This window comes from Ambystoma mexicanum, chromosome 3p, assembly GCF_040938575.1.
Source record: "Ambystoma mexicanum isolate Mex_15411 chromosome 3p, UKY_AmexF1_1, whole genome shotgun sequence".
NCBI classification, from domain to species: domain Eukaryota; kingdom Metazoa; phylum Chordata; class Amphibia; order Caudata; family Ambystomatidae; genus Ambystoma; species Ambystoma mexicanum.
The window spans coordinates 1,006,818,533-1,006,845,141 of record NC_090925.1 but is presented as its reverse complement, the minus strand read 5'-3'; the positions used below and the strand labels follow the sequence as shown (position 1 = coordinate 1,006,845,141).

The window sequence follows — 26,609 nt, the reverse complement described above, 5'->3', positions numbered from 1 at the left end:
ATTCCTTTCCTCATAAACACTGAGAAGATCTTTCGGAAACCGTGGATGAGAGGAGGCCCCAGACCCATGTCCAGGACCCTTGGACCCATTTGCAACCTGAAGCTTGGCCAGTTCCAACTGGTGATCCCTGTCTTTCTGTTTTTCTGCCTGTTCGATTTTTAGTTTGGCTATGCTGAATTCAAGCTCCTTCTGCCTAAACCGCAGCTCTTGCTTCTTGAATTCAAGCATAGCCTCCCCATCAGCACTGGCAGAGGAAACATTAGACATCTCATCCTCCCTGTCCTCGTGGTCGCGGTGGATCAGTGCAGCGGCAGAACCGTCGGTTCTACCAGTGAGAGCAGCCCCACCTCCTTCTGCACTGTCCTCAGAAGTTATAGCGTCAAGCTGCGCTTCTTGCCACGCCACGATTCTTTGGATCATATCCAATTTCGTGCCTTGAGAGGAAACACCTCTCTCCGCACACATCTTTTTCAATGTTTCTGATTTGGAAGCATTTAAAGTTAACAAGGTATTTGTTTCCATACTGTTAAATAGGACTATGGCCTTTTTAAAGTTATACTATAACCATTCACTACGTGTCCTGGTAGGAATAACTTGAAATGCCTTAGTTTGTGCGCAACACTGGATACCTTCAGTCGTATCCCACCGCTGTACACCAATTTGTTAAGATGGATTTCTGAACTCTGTCCTGGCGGCGCAGAAGTTCAGAAGGCCAACCTAATTACTTGGAACAGGATAACCTCTGGACAAGCCAGACCAATCAGGGTAGCGATCGCGGCGGTCAAGACTAAGTCTCAAGAGGGGTGAGGGTGACTGAAAGCCCACAATGAGCACACAAAGCAAGGACACTTACAAACTACTCCAAACAGGTGTTATATTAAAAATATATATACATTTATTCCAAGGCCTTTAAAACAATGACCGTAGCGAGAAATCACAATACAACTCTAGTAAACCAACACATACCATACCAATACAACATATATACAAATACAAACAAGTCTCAAGAGTTAGATGCACGAAATGTGTAGTCCACCTAAAAGGGAAGGAAAACAGGCAGTTCGAAATAATGCTTAGACCCAGTCCGCCTTCAGAGGCACAAAACTAAAAGGAAGTCCGAGCCCTACGAAGAGTGGAGCCTTGTGCTCAAAAGTACCTGCACACGCTGGTGCCAACGGGCAAAAAGGGGAGTCTCTTCGAGGGAATCAGGCAGTTCAGTTTAGTGCACAAATGAAGAAGAACAGAGTTCCGCGACTCAAGCGCAGCCTCCACTGTGGGCAGAAGCAGAGCGCGAGTACGCAAAGGCGTGCTGTTTTGACACAGCGGGGAAAAGCTATGGGCTCCTGCAGGAGGGCGACGAGTTCCTAGCTATGCTACTCACTGGTCCACGATGCAAGCAGACCCAGGCTTCTCCGCGTCAGTTTCAGTCGCTGGCAGGTTCAGGAGAGCAGGGGACGTCTCGTCATCGTGTAGAGTCTGCAGCAGCAGAGTTGAGTTAAAGATGTCCCAAACAAAGTGAACCCGCACAGTTTGTTACCACAGCAGGGCAACGGAGCAGCCGTGTGTATCTCAGCCAAATGTACACTACTCACTTCAGACCTGGGAACGCCAAGTGTACGAATCATGTGAGAGTGACAAGGACTAGAAATACAACACAACCTGCCGGCGGTTACAGAGCAAGACTCCTGTGTAGGCTGGTCAGTCTGCTGGATGGCCCAGAGACACTTGCGAAGGCTTACGAGCAGGAGATGGTGAAGATGCCGAGAATAGCTTTTCCCGCTATTCCAAGGGTCGAAGTACCAGTACAGGCCTTCTGGTTCGATCAGAGGTAAAAAGGGTTTCACAAAGCGACAGCAGTGCAGAGGAGCAGTCCTTCAGCGGGTCACCAGCGATTCCTCGGTTCAGCCTCGTGGTTGCAGGATACTTGGCTCCTGTATTCCTTCGTTCGGGAGAACTCAGGAGATCGACATGGTAGTGGTGTTTCCAGCCCCCTCTTATCCACGGTTCCCTTCGCGCCAAAACGGAGGGGACCCAATGGGAGATCCGCTCATCAACACTCACACCATACGTGGACCTATCACGGACCACGGTGGTCCCAGGCATTCACACCACCCTAGACTCTCTGGCACCCAGGATGTGTATTGGGACCAGACATCCCAGCCGACATCCTGGAGGCACACACAAGACCTGTAGAAGCCCGCGAAAGCATCTGTGTTTCGCGGGAAAGTACATGCCCAAATAAGGAAGGCCCTGGGTCAGCTCGACCTGGGGAAGGTGAAGGGAGCAAGACGGTCAGCGGACAAGACAAAGGAGCCTCGTGGTCTGGCCATTTTGGGAGCCAGGCCACCATTTTGGGCTAAGCGCGAGAAACGCGCTTAAAACGCCAAAAGGAGCTCAAAACACAAGAAACGATCGCTGCCACCATTCCCGTCCGTGATTCACTTGCACTGATCAGTTACAATCCAAAAAGAGTATCTAGGGCCTGTAGAAGGTTAGAGACCCAAGAGAGCAGTAACTTAGCTTACAGTGCCCTCTTGTGTCATGTTGCACGAAAGCCGCAACATGATAAAAGAAACTACGGAAAACAGCGTTTCCCGGTACTGACTGTCTTAAGGGCATGTCAGTTTCCCCGTAAGAATGGAGCGAAAGCCCAGAGGAGTGCGGCAGAAGGCTGCACTTCTCTGGCAAAGTCGAGATCAAGGTGAAAAACAACAGCAAAAAGTTTAGGGGTTGCCACATGGAAGGAAAATTACCCACAATTACGAAATCTTTCCTAACACCTTGATATGCTAATTGCTGGTGATGTCACATCTCACTGCGTTTGTTGATGAGTCCCCCCACTTTCATTTTTAGGTGGAGATCTGTTTCATGTAGTGGCCAATTGATGATCTTGGAACCTGGGGACATGGGTTGCAAACCCGACTTTGACACTTGACCAAAAAAGCGTGATGGGGTCAATCTATTTCCCTCTCCTTTTCCTCAAATTCTAAATCTGCCCAGACCACTTTACCATCTGATGTAGTTGCCGATGCATCGCCCTCCCCCTTACACACAAACCCTGGCTTATGGAATCTGCTTCCAAGCAGATCACATACGCAGAGGGCTCCAGGTAAGCGGCCTACCTGCTTCTTTACTCCATAAAAGAATTGATAGTAGCATTATGAAGGCATCTGGCAATTGATGCCACATGCCAGGCACTATTGGTGTCTCCAGACCAGTGGCATCCATAGAACATGCCACAAAGTGCAGTCGTGCCAATGTATTTCATGATATTCAGAGCTGAGCATATTTTCATGAACACATTTGCAGTAGTTACTCAATGCAAAGAAAAAAAGGATTACAACCGAAATATATAAAGTACATAGATATATTTGATTCCAAATAATCTATTTGATAATGGGATATACATTTTTACTCCCTAAAATTTCATTGCATTTTCCAAAAGTAGTGAATAAAATAGACACAAAAATGGTCATTGATCGCGGGGTTTGAATGCCTTCCCAAGCCAGAGATGGGCATAGCTGTGAGAAAGGGAAGGGGTTGTTTTGTGGCATTTGTCATTGCTACTACTTGTGTTTTATCATGGTTGTCTTATTTTACAGACAATGGTCTACCCATTATATATTGATTGGCCAGTTCTCTGATTATATTGAATTGTCTTATTTGTAATGGCTTTTGCCTACTCAAAAAAGTTATGACGATGAGAGCGATATCAAGAACAAGAGAAAGTAAGACAGAGATCAAGAGAAACAGTGCGCACATGGAGGGGTAAACACAAAAGTAAAGATAGTTGCAGATGTACAAAGGGAGAGTGTGAGAGAGGGAGATTGTGACTGACTGAGTGACTGTGCTAGAGATGGTCGGACTAAAAGGAAAGAGAATGACTTTTACTAAGAGGAAGGACTGTGACAAAGGATAAGGACTATGATGAAGGAGAAGTGCAATGATGAATGACTGTGAGAGAGAAGAACCGTGTTGAAATAGAAGGACTGCGATGAAGGACTGTGACAAAGGACTACTATGATAACGGAGGAAGAATGTAATGAAAGAATTTGATAAAGTAGACAGACTAATGATGTGCTGTAAAGAAAGATGAAACTATTTTTAAGTACTGTGATGAAAAAGAAGGACTGTAATAGCGAACCTAAAAAAGGAGAAAGACTGTGATCAAAAAAAGAAATATTGTGATAAAGGAAAATGTTTCTGACTAAATGAAAGAATAAAGGCAAAGGCCAAGTATTGGCATAAAGGAGAAAGGATCTGATGAATGACTGAAATGAAATATTTTGACTTTGATGAAGCAGAAGGACTAAAGAAGAAGGACTGTGAGGGTGGTGAAGCACTGTGATGAAGGAGAAAGTGTTTGGTCAAGGAGCAGGACTGTAGTGAAGGAAGACGTTAAAGAATGAAAAGGACTGTGATGAAGAAGGGCTGTGATGAAGAACTGACTAAGGAGAAGGATTATGGTTAAATAGAAAGACTGTGATGAAGGACTTAGCCAAAGGAGAAGGCAGTGAGGCATTGATGAAGGACTGTGATGCAGGAGGAAGGCTGACAATGAAAAAGGACAGTGAAGTAGGTGAGCGACTATGACAAAGGGGAAGGACTGTGAAAAAGGAAAAGGACGGTAACAAATGACTGTGATGAAAGAGAAAGAGTATGAATATAGAGAAGAACTGTGATTAAGGAGAAGTACTGCGAGGAAGGTGAAGGACTGCAGTGAAGGAGAACTGGGAATTAGGAGAAGGACTGTGACAAAGGACATTTTTGATTAAGTACTGATACAGGAGAAGGGCTGAGATCAAGGATTGATGAAAGAGAATGACTGTGATAAAGGAAAGAGATGAAAGAGAAGTTTTGTGATGAAGGACTATGACAAAGCTGAAGGATTATGATGAAGGACTGCAATGTGAAGGACTGTAATAAAGTAGAACTGACATCAAAGAATGTCTGTTAGAAAGGAGAAGGACATTGAAAAAGGAGATAGATTGTGATAAGACTTTGATTAACAAGAAGGACTTTAATGAAGGACACAGACTGTGGTGAAGGACAATGATGTAGGGCAGAGACTGATGAAAGAGGACGCTCATTGAGGAAGGGTGTGACAAAGGATGAATAAGGAAGGGCTGTGATGAAGGACTGTCAGAAAGGAAAAGGACTGTGAAAAAGACAGTTATGAATGGGAAGAACTGCGGAAAAGACAGTTATGAATGGGAAGGACTGTGTTGAAGGACCAGGCAGAGACAATGAGAAGGACTGTGACAGAGATGATGGAATGTGACAAATACTGTAAAGGGACGGACTGTGACGAGGAAGCACTTTGATAATGGACTCTGCAGAAAGAATGATGAAGGACTGTGATTAAGGAGAAGGACTGTGTCAAAGTAGAAAAGCTGTAACATATAATAAGGACTGTAATGAAGGGCTGTGTTGAACCAGCAGGACTGCGATAAAGAGCTGTGAGGAAGTACAAGAATTGTGATGAAAGAAAATAACCATGGAAAAGAAGAAGAATTTATCAAAGGAGAAGGACTTTTACAAAGGAGAAGAGCTGTGATGAACGAAAAAGCATTTAATGGAGAAGGACTGTGATGAAGGAGCAGGACTATGAGGGGAGGCTGTAATGGAGGAGAACTGTGAAAAAAAGAAGGACTGTGATGAAGGAGCAGGACTATGATGAAAGGCTGTAATTGAGGAGAACTGTGAAAAAAGAAGGACTGTGACGGAGAATGACTAAAGGACTACAATAAAGGGGAAGAACTGTGACAAGGGACTGAGGAAGGAAAATAATTGTGATGGAGTGTGACAGAGGGGGAGGGCTTGATGGGAGAGGATTTTGAGGAAGTACTGCAACAAAGGAGAAGGGCTGTGCTGAAGGAGAAGGATTTCAATGAAGCAGGATTGTGACAAAGGACTGTGATGAAGAAGAAGGACTGACAAATGAGAAGCACTGACAAAGGAGAGGGACTTTAGTGAAGGGGAAGGGCTATGATGAAGGATGACTGTAATGAATGAAAATGACTGCGACGGAGAAGGACAATGTTTAAGGTGAGTATGAGAAAGGAGAAGGGAGGACTGTCATGAAGGATGTAACAAAGGGGAAGAACTGTGATGCAGAAGGACTGCGGTGAAGGGAAAGTGTTATGATGGAGGAGGACTGTGAAGAAGGATCATAGCTAAGGAGAAGTAGTGTTGAAGGAAAATGACTATGATGCAGGAGGACTATAAAGACAGAGAAGGTGAACCACTGTGACAAAGGGCTGAGAAAGGTGAAGAATGAAGGTTAGGTTGTAATGACAGACTGTGATGAAGGAGAAGGACTGTGATGAAGGAAGACTGATGAGGGAGAAGGACAGTGACAATGGAATGAAAAAGGAGAAGGGCTATGATGAAGTTCTGTCAAGGAGTAAAACCTTCGACTAAGGAGAAGGTTTGTGAAGGACTGTGGTGCAGAAGGAAAAAGGGCTTTGATGAACAAACGCGATGAAGGGGAAAATGGTACTTATCAACACCCTTTCTCTTCTCTCTTCTCTACAGTATTAATGTTGCCATGAGGAGTCATATATATGTGCCAAAACCGAAAACAGCAAAATATGATACATACAGTAAGCTTGGATGGATGTACACCGGGAAAGAAAAGAGAGACAAATAACAATGTATCCTTACACCAATGCAAAGGCCCATAAACGCAGAAATACTCTTGCAAAGTAAGCTTTCTGAACTTTCATAAAAAAACAAATTAGATCAATGAAGTTATTATCAACCTTCCCTGAGCCATTCAGAATGCTCAGCAGGAAATCAATTAGTGCTGTTCGTGACTCCATTCCAAGACTTCTGTTTTAAGAATCAGACAGGGAAGCAGCACTTCTCTGTATTCAAGAAACAGCCATGCAATTCCCAGCCTGTTTGCCCTGAACCTTCAAAGCGACAGTCCACACATAATTTAACACCACAAAGCGAACGCTAAAACATGAACAAAATGCCTTCATCCTCACATAGAAAAACACATTTGCTTTCACGTTACACTCAGTGAATGCTCATGTCAAAACGGTTTCATTTTAATCAAGCTTATAATTAAAATGTTAACCTTATAAAGACAACCTTGTTATTTAAATACTACAAAATAAAATGTAATTTGTAATTTAATTTAGTAGCACGTGTTGTCCATGTACTTTACTCACATTTGAACTAGTTATTTTTTACATCCCCACGATTCCAAAACATATATTGCTATTAAGAAAATGTATTAATAACCTTTCATACATTGGGCCACTTCCCTGCTTGTATCCCACAATAATGACCCTTGACACGGCCTATCAGAAGAGTATATTGAAATCTGTGACTTTTTTTCAATATTTAACTGGATTCGCATGGTGGAAAACGTTTCTCTGCAAAAAGTGTCTTCAAACACATATACACATTTTAGAATGGGACTTTGCGTGAAAAGATAGATCTAGGAAGTACGGTGGATGCATCCACTCAAACTTGGAAAGGCATTTGATGCAGTGACATGATATGGCATTTATAACGCGCCTATAAACAGGTGTTTCATGAAATGCGCGAGTCGCAGGGGAAAGTGTCAAGCTCCAACATAATACGGCAAAGCTACAGCCATGAAGAAACAGTTAACGTTTGCTGGTTATCCTTCTTCTCTTCCAGTATTTAATTTCATTGCTAAAGTGCCTCTCGCTTTTTATGCCTGGGATGAGGCAGGTGTTGGCCTCAAGTGGGCTTAGGCCCCTACTTTCTAGTAGGTGATGGTCATTGGCGGGAATTGTCATTACCAATCCTATTAGAGGGCTGTGCATTGAAGTCTGGCATGGGGAGGGTGGCACCGAAGAAGCCCGTTTTTAAGGGTCAGCCCCATGCTAAAAAGGACATTCAAAAAAGAATCCCAGAGTTGGGAGTTTGGGCAAAGACTGAAACTTCCCTCAGGCTGGAATTATCAACTTGTAATTTCTTTCAAAAACCAAGGGTTTTGAACAGAGGCCGCTTTGCAATGCATTTGAGCCAGATCTGCACAATAGTTTGCACTGTGGGAACTTTGAGCCACAGCCATGCAGTGCCCACTGTCCTATGCTTAGCGTCTGAAAGGAGATTCGACCCGTGAGTTGATTTGCGGTGCCACAGAAACGTCAGAGTCCAAGTTAACACAGAGACTTTCCATAGTCTTTCATGTGGTAAGGGCAGGTTGCAGGATGAATCGCTATGGTTCCTTATTTCCTGGTGATACAATATTAGGCGGTATTGAAAACCGGCTGCTCGCAACGACCAAAAGTTCTAAAAATGCTACCAGCAAACATTCGAACACCAAAAGTTCAAACCATTGGTGGTAGCATGTAGCATTATAAAAACAAAATTGGGGCTGCAGGGCCCCCGCATCGCCCCACTCACTATACTTTATGGTATAGTGAGTGGGGTTTACGGGGACACCCCCGCAGCCTTTTGTTTAAAAAAAACAAAAAAAGAAACAGGGGCTGCAGGGGTGTCCCCCACATCGCCCGGCTCACTATACTTTACCGTATAGTGAGTGGGGGCTGCAGGAGACAAAAAAAAAAAAGAAAAGATAAGGACTCTGCGGCACCGGTCCCCGATCACGGAAGTGAAAGGGAACTGGTGCTGCAGGAACCCGGCGTGAAGATGAAGTTAAGTGGGGTTTGTTTATGTTGGGGGTGTGGGTGGGGGTGTGCTGAGGGTGTGGGTGGGGGGGTGTTATGGGTGTGTTGTGTGTGTGGGTGTGAGTATGTATGTGTGTTCGCATGAGAAAGGTGCACAATTTTGGTAGTTCGCACCTTTCTCATGCAAACGTTTTGCCCGCGGTAGCTTCAGCCGCGGGCAAATCACTTGGATTCATTAAAAACATAGGGCAGTCCATTCTAAGGTTATAAAGATCCGTTGATAACGTTGCAAATGTGGCAAACAGAGACAGATACGGTTTTAGGTGGATACATACACCATCATCTATCCAAGCTACATAAATGCATAGGGAAATCACACACTTAATGCGGATACCCTATATCAAGTGAATATGTAGAGAGTAGGTTCTATGTTCTTAGATTGCCATTTTTTTTTTCTCCCGTTTTTTGCTGAATATTTTTGCCTGAAAAAAACTCAACAACATTTCTTTATATATATTCGGGGGGAACCAGAGAGAGTCAACCATTTGGGTGTTCTTTCACAGTGAAAAGGAGACTGGGATGGGTGTGAGTGCAGAATCTTTAATCACAGTGAGAAAGGCCTTGATTACTTTGCAAACATATGCTGTCTGTGTCATGATTTGGTATGCATTAATAGGCGATGTCATGGTTATTTACAGATGAATACGTTATATTTTAATTTGAGATACATGAAAAGCCTCTGGCATGATTGTGGCTACATAATGAATATGAATACATAATGGGCTATGTTAATGTTAAAGGATATTAGTACTGCGCACTATCACCACCGCAGTGGTCCCTGGCGCTCTCGTGTCATGATTATGGATACTTGATTAGTTATGGTCATGACTTAGGATACATTAATAGATTATTGATAAATGAATAGCATATGTCAAGAGTTAGGATACCTAAATAGGCGATGCCATCATTGGGGATACATGAATAGTTTGTCTTGATTTCAGATAATTGTATTGGTTATGTTGTTATTTGGCATTTGTGGATAGGTAATCTCATAATTAGTTATGTCCAATACACAAATAGGTTATGTCATGGTTATGCATTCATAAATAGGTTAGGCCATGACTGAGAATACATGAGAAGGTTAATGGCATGATTAAACATGCATGAGTATTTTGTCATGATTTGGGACACTTGAACAGGTTACATCATTATATGGCTTTCGTGGGTAGGGGTAGGTCATGCCATGATATAGGATATACAATAGTTTAAGTTATGAATTAAGATCCATAAAGAGGCTATGCCATGATAAACGATATAGGAATAGGATGTAGTATTTTTTATTTTTTTTATTTTTATTTAATGAATGTAGTTTATTACAAACTTTAGATATGAATTGTCAGTGGCCGGACAGCCAGGAAAAAGTGTAGGAGCAGTAAAACTTTATTTTAAAAAAAGTAGAGGAGCACTGCTCCCAACCACTCCCGTCCACTAAGCAAACACTAAATGCTCATTTCATGAAGCTGTACTGTGAGTGAATACTTCATGACCAAATAGGTTGCTGGGTTTGCTTAAATATATTGTAATCCAAAGCAATGCATTTTTCGGTGCTTCTGTTGACAATATAAGTAAGAAAACGTCAATTTCCTAGCATGTAGGTCACTACACCCTGTTGGCCGCGGCAGGGTGTAGTGCCAGGGCATTCCTAAAAGGGACCTGTGCCCAAAGTACTGTGCCGAAACAGCCAGTACCGAAAGCGCTGTGCAGGAATATCCGGCTTCGTATTGTCGAAACACTATCTGAGCAGGCGCAAGCGACTTACAATTTTTCTGTGTCTATATGCTGCTCTGTTTTGCCAACATTTCCAGGTGTACTTTTGGCCATTAAACGCCCTTGAAGGACTGTTGGTGCCCCGAGGGTAACATTTTGGGCTGGGGGGACTAACCCTTTAAATGTTGGGAGAGGCGCTAACTTCAGAAACGGTGGGGGAGGGATAAACGTCCTTGTGTGGGGGCATCTAACTTCTTTACACATTCTAATGACACTATTAGTCTGAAACTTCAATGTTACAAGTAGTTAACTCTCTCCTTCACATTTGAAATCACACACGTAAGAAGTGCTGTGAGAATGATCCGTCTCCTGTCCACGCTCTTCCAACCACTCCCCTGACATACAAGTATTAACCCAACATCACAGTGATTTCAATGGCCTAAAATAGAATGCATATGAATGCGGGTGCTAACAATGAAATGCTTTACGTAAGTAGTAATTGCAGGGTCTTTGTTAACAGCGAAGGCCAGGCACCGTTGAGCATCTGTGTTCTGTTCTGTTGGTCAGCCCGGTGGTGGAACTTCAATTGTTATGTGGTACGCATCCTAATTCCTGAAAACGAGGAAAAGGGTGCTTTTTGAAGTGTATTGGCATTCCAAAGCCCCTCATTCTGTGTATACTCCACCGTAAATGCCTGCACCACATAAGTCTGATCTTCTTTCTAGCTAGTCTGCGATGTGTCTAGGTCGACATGAAAACAGTGAAGTAATTTCGATCTGAATTATATTGTGAAATAGATGTCTTTGAGGGGATCAGGAGCTGCTTGTGGAAGGACGCCTGGTGGAACAGATGGGGCTCTGTAGGCTGAAGCTGCCATTAGCCATTCCTCGCTCAGCTATTTGAGGGACTGTTCCCATGTGCGACACCTAGAATTCATTTAAGGGGATGCAGATGCAATATATCAGGAAGGTGTACTTTTCTGCGCATAGACGGAGGTAAGACAAGGCGCATGGTTTTCAAGTCGTGTTGCCATTAGCGAGCAAAGAAACAAGTCACTGTAGCAAGCATTATCTCAACTAGTTGTAATTATTTTGTATTCATATATATTTATTTAGCGAGTTTGGCAAAGGGCTACACAATGTTGATAACAAACAGTACAGTAATAATGCACAGTAGTAACACATTAATTCAAGCAGTGAGAAAGAGGGTATAGAAATCAGTTATTAGAACGAGATGAGAGAAGCCAAGCTTTGAGACGGGGTTGGAAGAAATGGGGAAGGGAAGAGCGTTCCAATGCATGGCGGAGAGAAATGAAAAGGAGTAGAAACAGGACGAGGAACAGGGAGGTTTAGGAACAGTAAGTAGAAGCTTTATATGGGAGGGAAGGGGGCGTGGGGGCAGGTAAACAGATAGTAAAGATGAGAGAAAGAGTGGGGCGAGACCATGAATGCATTTGAAAACAACCAGGAACAAGTGAAATAGGAATCAAAAGGAAGATATATAGATAATAAAGAAGTAATAGAGGAGCATAAGGGAAGTGAGATCAAAAGACGAGTAGGTGATTTATAGACAGAGCGCATGAGAGTAAGATGGGAAGCAGGAACACCAAGGAGAAGGAAAGAGAAATAGTCATGGCGAGAGAACACTAGGGAAGTGATAAGGAACTTAGTAGCAAATAAATAGAACTGGCAAGATCGTGCAATATTTGAGATATGGACAGAAACAGAAAGATAGTAATCCAAAATCACTCCTAGATTATGAGCCGAAGTAGAAAAGTGAAGGGAAGAAAAGGGTAAAGAAATGGAAGGAGTGATTGAGGTTGGTAGGGTGGTAGCAGGAAATAAGAGGATCTCATTTTTTGGAGGAGTTAAGATAAAGAAAATGAGAGGACATCTGGAGCTCTAGGTCGGAAAGACAGAGACAGTAGATGGAAGTGAGTCAGTAAATGAGGAGAAGAAAAAGATGTGTGTGTGTCATCGGCACAGAGATGATAGGATAGGTAATATGAAGATATAAGAGCAGAAAGATAAATGGTATAAAGAGAAAAAAAGGAGAGAGCCAAGTACAGAGCCTTGCGGAACACCACAGAGGAATGGACATGAGGGTGATGTGTCCTGACCAAGAGACAGAATAGGAACAATTAGAAAGATAGGGGTGAAACCATTTAAGAATGGAGTCAGAGAACTCAAGTGAGGTGAGAGAGGATAGTAGGACAAAGTGATCGACTGTGTCAAAGGCAGCACAAAGATCCAGAAGAATGAGGACGTAAGAAAGCTTAGACTTATAGGCAGAGAGATGAGTGTTAGATATGTGAAGAAGGGCTGTATCGGTGGAATGGCAAAAGTGGAAACCAGACTCAAGAGAAGGAAGAAGAGAATTCCGATTTAGATAGGATGAGACCTGGCATTAGACAGCTCTCTCTAAAAGGTTTGAAATAAATGATAGAAGGGAAATGGGACAGAGGTTGGCAAGGAGTGCAGGGACTTGAGCATGGTCTTTCACAATGGGTATGTTCACAGCATGTTTGAAGAAAGATGGACAACAAGAGTTAGAGAGAGAAATGTTGAGGGAACGATATACGGCCTGGGTAGTATAGCTCAGTGGCAACACGCTCGTCTTGAAAACAAGATGACGCAGAGCAAGACAGGCTTGAATCCTGGGTCCGCGCTTAGAAATCTCTTGGTATTAAGCGCATTGTAAAAATAAATTGAGATGAGGAAATACTCAAGAAATAAGATGAGATGGGAGTAGATCAAGAGGGGGGTGTAGTATAGGTGCAAGTAAGACAGGCCATAGTATTGTGGGGAGAAAGGGGAAAGTGAGTTGGTGAGGAATAAGAGAAGAAGAAGGGATGATTGAAGAAAAAGAGGAACAAAGAGAGGCGACCTTAGAAGTTAATTAGTTGGCAAAGAGGCTACAAGGGTGATAGTTGAGAGGAAGAGGAACCTCAGAAAAATAGCATTTTTGTGGCTGCCAGTACGGATTGGTCATAGGACTAATCCAAAGAGGATATAGTGGTAAGATCAGAAGAAGACTGAGATTTCTTCCAACGCCACTTGGCTTTGAGAAGAGTGGTATGAAGGGCAGTGAGAGCTGGATTAAGCAAGTGTTGTGGTGGTTTGTGAGATGGAGAAAAAGGTAAATGGAGTACAGGCTAGATATAATTGAAGTGTCAATAGAGACATAGATGTTATCAGGGGAAGAGAGGAAAAGGTAGTAAGGGAGGGTAGGGAAGAGTGGAGAGAGGACAACAAAGAGGGGGGATCGTTTGGGAAGAGTGGAGAGAGGACAAGAAAGTAGAGGGTTCAAATGACCGAAGATTGTGATGGAGAATGTAGATAGGGAGTAGAATGTGATGGGATGGGGGTGAGAGAAAGGAGAAAGTGGTCAGGGGAGTGAATAGGATAGTTTTGATAGCAGTAGGATAGGAGGAAGGATAGCTTCGGGGCAAGGTGTTTGTCTTGGAAGCAAGACACTGCAGCGCAACACACATTCCCATCCCGATCCCATGCTTAGAAACCACTTGTTGGTATTAAGCACCTTATAACATAACAATTATAGTAGTATAAGAGGGGATGATTCCAAAATAAAGAAAATGAAATAATTTCAAATTCCAAAATGCCAAATTTCGAAAACCCAATTTTACACCATATAAATGGGGGGAGTGGGTTAAATTAATAAAAAATGTGGGATAATGCAGGGGTTCTGCATATCCCACCCATATATCAGGTAAAAATGGGTAGACAACAAACAAAACAATTAGATATTTTGGGATTCGAAATTTTATTTTCACAAAAATCACATAGATCTGTAGAAGAGGGAAGTGAAGAGAAGATAAGGTAATGCTAGGAGTCAAAAATATGAGATGGAGGGGAGAGGATTATGGCTCGATGATAAGATTCGATGAGAGAAAGAAAAGATGATACAGATGAGTAGTGAGGAGGAGATGTTTAAGTCGAAGCAACAATATAGCATTAGTGAGGCTTTTCTGAAGAGCCTGCCCTGAGAACAAAATCAATCTCAAGGGCTGACAGTTTTAAAGTGTTTTGGGACTGGCAATTTTGACAGGTTAGGCACTTCAAGAATACATGGTATCTAGTCATTTTACCAAAAAGAATTCAGAGTGGTAAGTTTTACCGAAGTAAAAAATACAGAACATTTTAAATAAATATAGTAGTAGTAGAGTAAGGGGTTTAAATGGGTGGGTATGGGGTTAAAAGGGTAGAAAACTGGAGGGAATTGGGAGATCCTCAAAATAAAAAAAAGTTTTTTTCCAGTATTTTTTGCCTCAGTAAAACGTACAACTCTGTATTGTTCTTCGGGAAAAAAATCACATATAACCGAATACATGAGTAGGCAAGGATCACAAACATTGGCTAAGAGGTGAACCTGGGATGTGAGACTAATCTGTAATTTCCATCCTTTACCACTTTGTTTTACAGTTTTTATTAATAACAATGTATGATTATTTGTGAATGTTCGGCTTTTGTTTGTTAAAATAATCCAATTTTATCGAACTGACTTGGAAAGTACACAATCACATAACCCAATATGACAATTTTCAAAGCAAAACAATATAGGTGCATGATATGAAAAATGGGATGACTCTAGCTTCATTGTCTCCATAATCAAGGAAAGGATACAAGTACCAGTATATTAATAGATAAGAAGTTAAAATATTTAATCTGGGTTTTTCTTTTATATTTAAAAATACACCCAATACTCAGGGTTGTGATTTGTTATTTATGATGTGCAGAAGAATTTTTTAAATTGTACAACACAGCAAATCATTTTTTGTCAAATAAGCAGACCTGAAAATATGCTCACCAGAGGGTTCTGACATTTAGTCCACTCTCTGCTGTCTAAGACCCCTTCTACTCAAATGGCATATATAAAAAGAACTTGTAGGCAATGGACTAAATCATACCACCAGCATGTGAGACGGCAAGCACAGTATTATACGCTGATATGAGATGATTTGTTTGGGATAACTGTATTTTCCACTAGCAAAGACATATATGAGTCTGGGCACTTTGGTTCCACAGTCTCATATTTGGACACCTAATCACCTCTCTGGACTAACACCTTCTGCTCAACATTGAGGGTGGCTGCCCAGGTTTTATCATTCCTGCCTGGTGGAACAGAGTTCTAGATTCACCACACTGATATTATGTTATTCTTTTATAGATATTACTATCTGGTGCAGGTAAGTTATTTTTTAGTACAATAGGAGTTACAGCCACAGACGTATATACACAAACACATGTAGTTTTAGCAACATCCGACATAGAAAAGGCTACGTCGGTCCTGGTTGAATTTGGTACTGTGATCTGGCATATTAACACAAATCTTTGCAACAAGTACTTAGCAGATTGAGTTGTCTTCTGTGGCACTCAAATTTGCCAATGTGCATTGCAACTTTGGCTATTGCACATGATCAATATATTCCCCAAAAAAAGGTGAGAATGCTACAGGAGTTGTGCCATAGTGAATGCACAAACTATTTATTCCACAGTAAACATGGATAGCATTATAGGATTATTTAATCAGAGCAGAATGTAATTGTCAACAGCAGTTAGACAGTAGGTTTAGAGTCCCAGCATTGCCATTTAACACTTGTGAACATTGGGCACTGACATTTTTGGGTCAGGCAGTCATGTGGCTGGCCCCACACAAGGTGGGGTCCCGGGCTCGTGCCCCTTTTGCCCTCCCATAAAGATGCCTTCGCTGCTGGCTTGTTATTAATAATGCTGTGCCACAATAAGAAAACATGTCAAGACTGACTGCATCAATGTAGGCCAGTCTATCTATGTAAGAACACTCATCAAACTAGCTTTACCATGATGCTAGTAAAGAAATGCAATGCCACGTCAGAAAATATATCCATACTGGTTGCAACAATGTAGGCCAGTCTAGCCATGTAATAAGACTTATCATGTTTGCTTTCTACGTAATGCCCTTTCAAACATGCCATGCCACAGGAAGAACATATATCCAGACTAGCATCACCAACATAGGCCAGTCTTGTCACATAATAACACTTATCATGTTTGCTTTGCTCCTGATGCCCATCTGAACATGTTAATCCACAGCAAGAAAATATATCCAGACTGGCCCACCAATGTAGGTCAGTCATGCCATGCTATAACACTTATAATGTTTGCTTTACCCTTGATGCCCATTAAAACATGCCATGCAACAGTACGAAAATATATTCCATTTCATAATAAGAAAATATACCCATGTCACAATAAGAAAATATACCCAGACTGGGCCAGCAATGTAGGATAGTCTTGCCATGTAATAACACTTATCATGTTTGGTTTACCCTTGATTTCCAATAATAAATATCATGCTCCAGTAGGCATATGTGGGCAGAATTGGACTTTAAAAGTAGGCCTGTATAGCCAAGCAACAACACTTAACATTTTCGATTTACCCTTGATTCCCTGTAACAAATGTGATGTCATGGTAAAAAATATATGGCTAGACTTGCACTCTTAAAGTAGGCCAGTTGGGCCCTTTAATAATACTTACTATGTTTACTTTACTCTTGATACCCAGTAAAACATGCCATGCCACAGTAAGAAAATATATCAAGACTGGTCTGCCAATGTAAGCCATTCTTGCCACATAATTATACTTATCATGTTTGCTTTACTCTTGATGCCCATGAAAACATGCCAGCCCATAGTAAGAAAATATATCCATATTTGCCCACCAACGTAGGCAAGTCTTGCAACAGAGGATAGCAGGATAAATGGAGGATAGCACAGTTGCAACGTGCTGGTCTTGGAAACAAGACCACGCAGAGCAATAGAAGTTCGGATCCGTGCTTAGAAACTGAACTCGGGTATTAAGCGCATTATAAAAAGACAATTATAATACATGAAAAATAAATAAAAACATAATAGCACTTATCATGTTTGCTTTAACCTTAAATGCCATAACACAGTAAAATATTTGGTCAGGCTTGCACTACCAAAATAAGCCAGACTTTCCACATTATAACAATTATCATGTTTGCCTTACTTTTGATGGCCATTAAAACATAGCATGCCACAGTAAGAAAAGATACCCAGACTGGCAGCACCAAAGTAGGCTAACCTTGCCTTGTAGTAACACTTATCATGATTGCGTACTCTCAATGTCAATTAAAACATGCCATTCCACAGTAATAAAATGTGTCCAGACTGGCCCACCAAATTAGGTCAGTCTTGCATATAACTGCGCTTATCATTTTTGTTTTACCCTTGATTCCCAGTAATGAATGCCATGCCACAGTAAAAATATATGGCCAAACTTGCAGTCCCAAAGTATGCCAGTTAAGCCTCTTAATAACACTTATCATGCTTGCTTTAATCTTGATGCATGTTAAAATATGCCATGTCACAATAAGAAAATATATACAGACTGGCCATCCAATGTAGGCCAGTCTTGCCACATAATCACAGTTGTCATGTTTCCTTTACTTACCTTTATTTCCAGGAAATGCCATGCCATGGCTGCAAAAATATTCCTTCCTGCGCACCTGCCTTCATCAATTTATCTCTTTCAGGCAGATATTCATACATCTATTCATTTTGTGCACTTGCACAATACTACAACAGACACCATCTCTTCCACTTGCACACACTAACGGATGCAAACACTAGCATACAAGTATACATACATACGCTCATACATAGATACGTACTAACATACATATACAAATAAAATAAAGAATCTGTGTGATCACAGCGACTATAAAATATGAAATGCAAAAATTGCAATTTTTTTACCCAATTTGTGCAGTTATATATGAAGGGAGACCCCCACAGCCCTCCCTTAATTACCCTCCCCCCTCACATATAATTGCAGCAAAAAATAAACCCAAGGCATCTTTACATTCAGTATTTTGGTCAGGTCAGTAAAGCACTGATACTTTAATGAAAAAATGTCTTTCCCTACATATTGCACGGTCCGGACACTGCCTTTCACGATGGCCCTTTGGCTCCCACGCAGCACAAGCAGGATCAGGAAGCAGAGAGAGCTTTCTGGTTCCTAAAGGCATGCACTGGGAGCCTGGGTTACCTCATTGACACTGCCCTGGAGTACCTAAATGGGCAGGGAGGCGTGGGAGCGCGCTCTAGGCACATTCATGCCTGAAATTTCGCAGCCAGCATCCCCAATGGGCTGTGCAAGGCTGGGGAAGCAAAACCCCTCCAGCTTTGCATGGCCCATTGGGCATGCACGCTGGAGAAATTAAACTGTCAAAGGGAAGCCATGTTCCATTTGACCGTTAAATCCAGCCCAGGAGCGATCGGGAGCGCTTTTGCTGGGCTTGACTTGGCTCGACCATAATGGGCAACGGTGGCAGGTTGACCATCTGTCATCCAGTATGGGTGAACTTCCACAGGCTGTTCGCATATTGCCCATGCTGATTCCTTACTTTGCAAAGTCTGTTGCAAACTGGTGCTGAAATCCCGTCCTTCTCTTTGATGCCCGGGATGGCCCCTGCAGTAGTTGCAAGGTAAACATTAAAGAAAAGCAACTGATTTTCATGATGACATCCCTGCACTCAGGCAGGCATCAGGGGCACGACTGATTCACAGAAGTCCTAGACTTCAACTGGCAGACTGGACTGATTACTGGTTTGTCAAATGCACAAGGTGGAACATGGGGAAACTGACTAATTTTGGGCAGGGGTGGACTGGCCCATAGGGGACTCTGGAGATTTCCCGGCAGACCTCTGCACCCTGGGCTTCTTTCTTTTTAGCTGTAACCTATTTTTTTTCCAAATGTTCTCACAGGGAAAGGCTTGGTCTTGCTTTAAATGTGTAATAAGGGGCCACTTTGAACATTATTTTCCGGGCCTCTTTTAGTTGCCAGTGCACCCCTGATTGTGGGTGAGCCAAGTCTTTCAACGTTTGGAATGCGGGATGTTCTTAGCAACCTCTGGGATGGTAGTGGGTAGACAGCATGGGCCGTGTTATTGCTGCCTTGATTGAGAAGGCTGCACCCTCAAAAAAAGGTTCTCATTTTACACAATTAATTTTCAAACAAGTGTTCCAGGATGCCCTTACATGTTTAATCATCATGTGGACTACAACTCCTATAATCCTTTGACACTGACCCGGCTCTAGAGCTCATGGGAGGCGAACTATAAAACATCTGGGCGTCCACCTGAAGAGTAACCAGGCGCTAGAATGACATGCATGCTGAGAGTGACAGGAAAGGGGGGGGGCTAAGGAGCGGGAATGCTGCCTGTGCTTAGGTTGAAGGCCGCTCTTGTCTGCTCCACTCTTGCAGAGCCGCTTTTGAATGCAAAGCATTCATTATTAATTCCTGCCCTGGTGCTGGAAAGCGAAAATTAGTGGATAATCTTTTGGGCGTGTGGTGGGGGCCATGCGCCCCTCAGTGATCTCTGCTTCACTTATCAAATGCGACAGGGATTTAGCATTTAATTTTCTTATTCGGTCTCTTACTTTCTCTTTCTCTCTCTCTCTTGTCTTTGTGTGTGGAAATCTTCTAGGATAATTAGTAACCATGACGACGGAGACAGACCCAGATTCTGAGTTGAAGAATGCCCACGAGGAACCACCACAACAGCTAGAAGTGGCAGCGGCGGTGGCGCCCCCATCTTCTGTCACGCCAACGAACCCGGCACCGCGGGCAAATGATCTGGATGCTCAGGAGAAGCCGGGAGCCAATCCCGACACATCAAAAAGCGAGCAGGTGAGCGATTAAGATGAGAAGCCAGCCAATGTTGTGACGTGGCTGTACCTCAATAAGAATTTAATGTAAGTAATGCCTAGCATAGTGGGGCCTATCATTGGGTCAGGGGGTGTGTGGTTCTTGGACGATGACTCACCACTGACCATTCTGGCTAGGGCTGATGGGAGTTGGAGTACAAAACCTCTTGATAGATAAAGGTTCCAGATCCTGCATTTGGTCAGTGATCAAGTCCGCATTCCCTGGTATGCCAGAGTCCCTGGGGACCATACCATCAGCAGCGGTATGTGGTAGAAATCCCGTTAACATAAGAAAACAGAACATGACATGCCGATAGCCACCAATGCATCCCCGTATCCCTAATTTTCTTCTTACATGCTCCTAAGATTGAGAAGAAGGCATATGTGCTAAGCATCTTCCTATTGGCTAGAATTCATCCGGCAATCTGTAATGGTCATTATATAGAGCACACATCTGATGAACATCACACCCATTGTAAAAGCTTATCAGGGAGGTGCCCACATGTGGCACTTATGCGATACAGCATAATCAGAGTTTAAGAGCCTGTGACATAGCCAATATGCGGCCAGATTATAAAGTCTAGACATAGCTGATCACCTACTAAAGATCGCAAACGCCACGCAGGATATAAAGGTTTATGTGTGCCCACTCCAGCAGCATGTATGGACCACCTGGGAACAAGCAGGCATTGATGCTCAATGTCAAAGTGGAATGTTGCCATTTTGTCTTATTGGCCCTGATAGCAACTAGGACGGGGAGGGCCGCAACTCCCAGGCTAATCAATGGCAATGACATTTATGGAATGTTTGTGACAACCAATGTAGCTCTGAAGAGTGATGGATGGAAACACTTTGGCCCTCATTATAAGTGAGCCGGTCCGGAAATAAAGGTGCTTGTAACAACATTTCTGGCACCCTTTCCGCACTGGCTCACTTCGATTCTTCTGGTGGGGGCTGAGTAGTTCAGGCCCCTAGCGGTACGTTTTTCACTGAAACACTGACACTGTTACTAATGGTGCAGTGCTTCAGTATTCCCATTCCTGTGCCGCCTGTGATATCCCAGTAGCACCGGGATGCCAGGTAGTGGAAACTGTAAGGCGAGGACAGCAGTAGGCCGCGGTACTACCAGCGGTCTACCGGCAACCTCGTGATGAGGGCCTTTTAAATGAATTAAAACCACTGGCAAGAGCTCTCCCATCATTTTCAATCTGACATAGCATTACAGAAAGGAAAAAACAGCATGTCCAATGACATCTGTATGTTGTCGCCCCGCATCCTAGTCTCCCCACCAGCATTCCCTGAAGCATGTCAGTCTAGCGGGCCTGCGCCGACTGGGAATCAGATCCCTATTCTCTGCCCCAATCATCAGCAGTCAAGAATATTTTTGGGGGATTTTAAGAGGGACGGGGGGCATGTCCCTTAAAGAGGACAAAGTGTATACCTCGTTCTCCACGCTTCAGGAATAGTTTGGCTCATAGTCTTCTAACTGGAGTGAATTTCCATCTAAAGCATCACAATCATCTTGCTCATGAACTTTAATGAGCCAGGTGGTAAGCTCTGGGTCTGCTTTATTTTAATTAGAGGACTTGGTCGGGGCATGCAGCCATGCAAAAACCTGTGCCACACGTGCACCTTGAATAACTTTGAAAGCCTAAAACTACGCCCAAAGTGATATGTACGTTTTGAAACACTAATGCAATGTAATATGAAGTGCATTTACATTGAGAGACATTAGTTAAAGTCTCTGAAAGGCCATCATAAGCTTGAAAGATATTGCAGTGTACAAACTAGGTACACGTCTGTTGCAAAAGGATAGGCTGCCTTAGAATAGTGGCTTTGTATCCCTCAACCCCTTTTAATAAGGATAGATTGGGTGTTTATAGGGTCTGTCTGGTGCCCCTGCTGGTGACCCCCAATGCAGCTGCCTGCAACTGCTAAACTGAAGCAGCATCCCTGGCTAGTAGAAGGGGAAAGGGGTTGCCTGGGACATTTATGATGATCTTAAGCACACATGATATCTAGTGGGCGTGTCAGTAATTTCCGCATCTTAAAATTGTTTTAAGCTTTTTGCAGGCATGCATCCACAAGAATGATTCTAGGCAGGGCGTGCTGGGATCATTTTCGGAGCTTCAAGTAGCCGGATGCCCATCCCTTTAAGACTCCATTGTCTCTTGCAGAGACTCCAGGCGTGTGAACGTCATGCTTGTTCTGACTCGTGACTTTCCTGTCTGCTTTGGTGGCAACGCCAACCAGGGGTATTGCTAGGTCTTGAAAAGATCCGGAGCTACCCAAATGTCAGGACTCGGGGCTAGGTAGCCTTTTGGTGGTAGCCCCTGAGATTCTATCGGGGGCTATAGCCCTCCCAGTCCCCCCGCCACCCAGTTATGCCTCATCAACATCATTAACATAGCACCAACACTGCATCGCAGGGATGTGGGTGTATATAATTTGGCACCATTGCAATCCCCTCACTCACGACCACTCACTCTGGCAGTCTTGCTATGTAACATGAGATCTTCTCACAGTTTCAAATAAACACAAATATTGGCCCTGGGGAGGTTTTGCCAGAAAGAACCCATGTTTTGTAGCATGAGTGGTGGGAGCAACACCTTTCAGTTCCTGTGTCTCCTGCTGATGTAAATTTAGTGAGAAATACAAATATTAATGGATTTCGGTTGAACTCTTGGGGCAAGAAGTGTCCTTCCAACATCATCATATGTGACACTAGGTGAACCCAATTCACTAACTACCTTGGGCTGCCACCTGTGACCTATAGATGTTTCAAAGTGTGTTCACCTATGGGTGCTCCCATGATCTACCTCTGTAAAGTGTATCATGAATTTCGAAAGAAGGAAGTCTATTGCCCCAGTTCTTAAGTTCTGCAGCAGTACTCCACCCGGATATGCTGGCATTGGCATACACAGAGATGCTGGCGCTAAGCTATATCAAGGGATGCACCAAAAGCCTCTGTGCAGACACGCCATCATTAGACTCCAGCCTGATATTTAGTCATGAACAGGCCTCTAAGTCTGCCTCCACGAACCACTTCATCCCTGAGGTTCTGTCACTGATCCTCCGCAAACAGATGCTGCCAAATACTTGTATATGCTACCATGGTCCCCCACCCAGAAATGACTCCACTGGCCTCCATTCAGAAGATTTGCCATCCAGCTTCCCCAAGATGGTCTGATATGAAGGTTTCAGCAAGAGGTGTTGGAGAGAAACTTCTACCCAGAGATCGTGCTGTGGGCCAAATCCCAGAGATTTTAACATAGAGTTTACCCAGGGATGATTCTATTAGCTTCATCGCAAAGATCTAATCATGGCCCATTATCAATGGATTCATCCCTGCTATTAACCAGGAGATGCTTACACAAACTTCAATCCTGCTTGCACCATTAATCCACTATCCAGAAGTGTTATTGTGAAATGTCAATTTTAATTTTGCATTTTAGTTTATTATAACTTTTAGCAATACCGAAGATAAAATCACGTTTCCTTCAAATCGTCTAGTCCTTTTAGTCCAGTCAAGGAGATTTGTCATGGTAAATTCACTTTATTGTTAGTTCATTCTTTTAAAAATGTAATTGATGCAATCATCAATGGGGTCTTCTCACCTCTCAACAATTATGTCCACCAATCCACAGCTACGAGTGTTCGTGTGCCCTCTAAAAATCGTGAGAAGATTTGTGTACTTGTGCAAGTACAAGTCGTGAAGATGTGTTGCAGATCTTCCAGAGATCCTTCGATGTTGCAAAATATGAACATGTGTAGATTTAATCTCATCCTCATAAACTGGGTCCTGTAATGAGGGTCAGGGTATTTTCTTATATAACCAGGGATGTTTCCTAGAGCTCTGACCTCGAATGCTAGGTTTCAGTACAGTTTGTAATGGTTTGCGTCATCACATGTTTGGACCCAGTCATGTTCCCGAAATTTCTTTTCCACTGTGTTCGGATATCTGTGCAGGTCATCCAGTGTGTAACATCCAAACCTGCAGCAGAAAATATCTACAGTCTTTTACCCATCTTTGTGCTGCTTTCTTGGATCCTTTCTCCAGTTCTGTTTTTATTATTGCCCAGATATGTGCCTCGTCATCTTTCATACATTTGCCATAGATTGTCAGGGTCATCCAGTTGACCATTGCGTGTAGCGAGGTAAAGCCCAATTATCTTCTGATTACTTGAATCAGTGTTGATTTTGGAAGCCCAACACCTTTTTCCAGAACCCGTCCTCCAACAGTTACCACTGTACCTTCGGGAACTGTACCAGAATATCTGCACCATTGGACATTATTGCTACCACCTTTCCTTTATAAAACTCCACCAACAGGAGCAACGAGTATCAACAGTATCTTTGTTTTAACACCAGTGCTTGATTCGCCAACATCTTCATCTTGGATCTTAATGCTAAAATGTTCTCAGTTTCGACTGGGGTTTTACTGATTATGATCCCCGGGAATTGGTTTACCTTTACCAACCACAGGCCCCCTCAGTTGCCAATGGGATGCTTGTGATCTCTTACACCTCCCACCAGTCAGACATAAGATTTTCGTTTTGCTAGAGTTAATTAGTATGCCGTTTCCAGCTGTGTATTCCTCCAGTCTACTCAACTGTCTTTGCAGTCCTATCCTTGTGTGGTCTAGTAACACTGAGTCGTCTGCATAGAGCAGGCGACTGAAGTGTACTCTGCCCACTTTTGGAGGGAAGTTTTTACAGCTCTCCATAAAAGGACCCAAATCGGAGAGGTAGAGGTTGAAGAGGGCTGGGGCTTATGAACAGCCTTTTTTGACTCCCCTAGCTGTCTCAATCTCATCTGTGAGTTGTCCTTCCAGATTTAAACATACTTGCATGGTGGTATACGTGAACAGTGTCTTTATTTGAGCCACCAGGTCTTCTGGGCAATTCCAAGCCCTCACCTTGTTCCTTAGCAACTATCTATTTATAGTGTCAAAGACTTTTGCCAGGTCAACACACGTTAGGAACATTTTGGTGTTCTTCCTTCTAGTTTGCTCTTTTACTATTGACAACAGCAAGATCAGAGGGGAGGTGCGCAGCCCCTTTAAAAATCTGCACTGGAATATGTCCAACCTTTTTGCATTTTATGACCAATCGTTCAACCTCATCAGCAGTAGTGATGCGTAGATCTTCCTATAACATCCAAGAGGGCAATATGATTGTAGTTCTTGGGATCATCCGTACTTCCAGTCTTGAAGATTGGAATCACATTTGCCGATCTCCATGAGATGGGTACTTTATGGGTCTTGCTCAGATTTTCTATTATCTGGCATATCAGTTAAGCCTATTGGTCTGGATGTTCTTTCAGTTTATGATTTGATACACCATCTGGACCTGGCGTTTGTGAGGAACTTGCTCTCTTTATCAGATTCAGAATGTCCTCATAATCATATGTCAGGCACCATGGAGATGAAGAATTGACTGATGGGGTGTATTTTGATATCGGCGTAGCATATAGTGCTTTGAAATAATTTCTTAATTTCTCCTCTGCGACACCATTGATTTGTAAAGGTTTCGGGTGGTTTCCCTTCGATTTAATGCAGTCTCAGATTTCAGATGAATTTTTGTTTGAGATCGCCCTCATCATATTTTCTGCGTCTTGTTGCACTAGCATACTTTTGTACCACTTCAGTCAGTTCTTGTATAGGTTGCTTAATTTTCTAATGACCATTTCCTGATTTAGGGGCTTATCGTGTTTTACTTGCTTAATCGCTGCTCACACGTCACGTCTTTTTGAGGTCAGATGTTTGTCAAAGACATGTGTATGTGTTACTTCTTTCTGATCTCCTCTTTTATTTGGGATCATGAATAGAGTGAGGATTGGGGGTGTAATCCACCTCCTCTAATGATCTTTTCATTCCCTAGCTCCATTATAGTTCTTGTGTACTGGTTGTTCATGTATTACAGATCTTTTTTTGTCATTTAAACTGCAGCCATTGTTTACACACTCTACAAATGTCATCATTTTTTTTGTTTGCCTTTTCGCCTCATTCTGCTATATAATTTTCTAAATATTATGGTCACTTGCTTTTGTATGGAGTATCTCAAATGCTATTATATCCTCAATTATATCTCTTGCAACAAATATATAGTTTATCACAGAGGATTGCTCACCTTTCTCCCAAGTTAGCTTGCTACCTTCGTTTTCCTGAAAGTGGCCGTTTGAGACAGGTCTAGTTATTTGTTTGACCCCCACTCTAATGTGCTTCAGGCAGTCAGGACCAACAATCTTCCTCTTGCTTTTCCGTGTGGCCATGATTTTGTATTCCATTTTTCAACTTGGGAGATTTTCATCCTGTACCACTTATTGTGAATGTCAGGTTCTTCATGGTCATCCCCATTCTTTCTTCCTCATTAGCTATGTCCTGTTGGGCCCACCTTTCTTGTGTGCATGGCGGGGTTGCTGTTAATTGCTTTTTCCATGAGAGCCCACTCTGAGGGGGTGGAGCTAATTCAAGGTTCCTTACATTTCT

The 26,609-nt window shown here is 42.8% G+C and overlaps 1 protein-coding gene across 12 annotated transcripts in view; it reads left to right on the top strand.

Annotated features, from left to right (window-relative positions):
* EPB41L1 (erythrocyte membrane protein band 4.1 like 1) overlaps positions 1-26,609 on the top strand; it is a 694,213-nt gene that overhangs the window by 344,605 nt on the left and 322,999 nt on the right. For all 12 annotated transcript variants that reach the window (XM_069652319.1, XM_069652320.1, XM_069652316.1 and 9 more), the window contains one exon: positions 19,900-20,102. In XM_069652319.1, coding sequence (XP_069508420.1) covers positions 19,914-20,102 — 189 coding nt within the window. In that variant the 5' untranslated portion in view covers positions 19,900-19,913. The remainder of the gene's footprint in view (positions 1-19,899; positions 20,103-26,609) is intronic.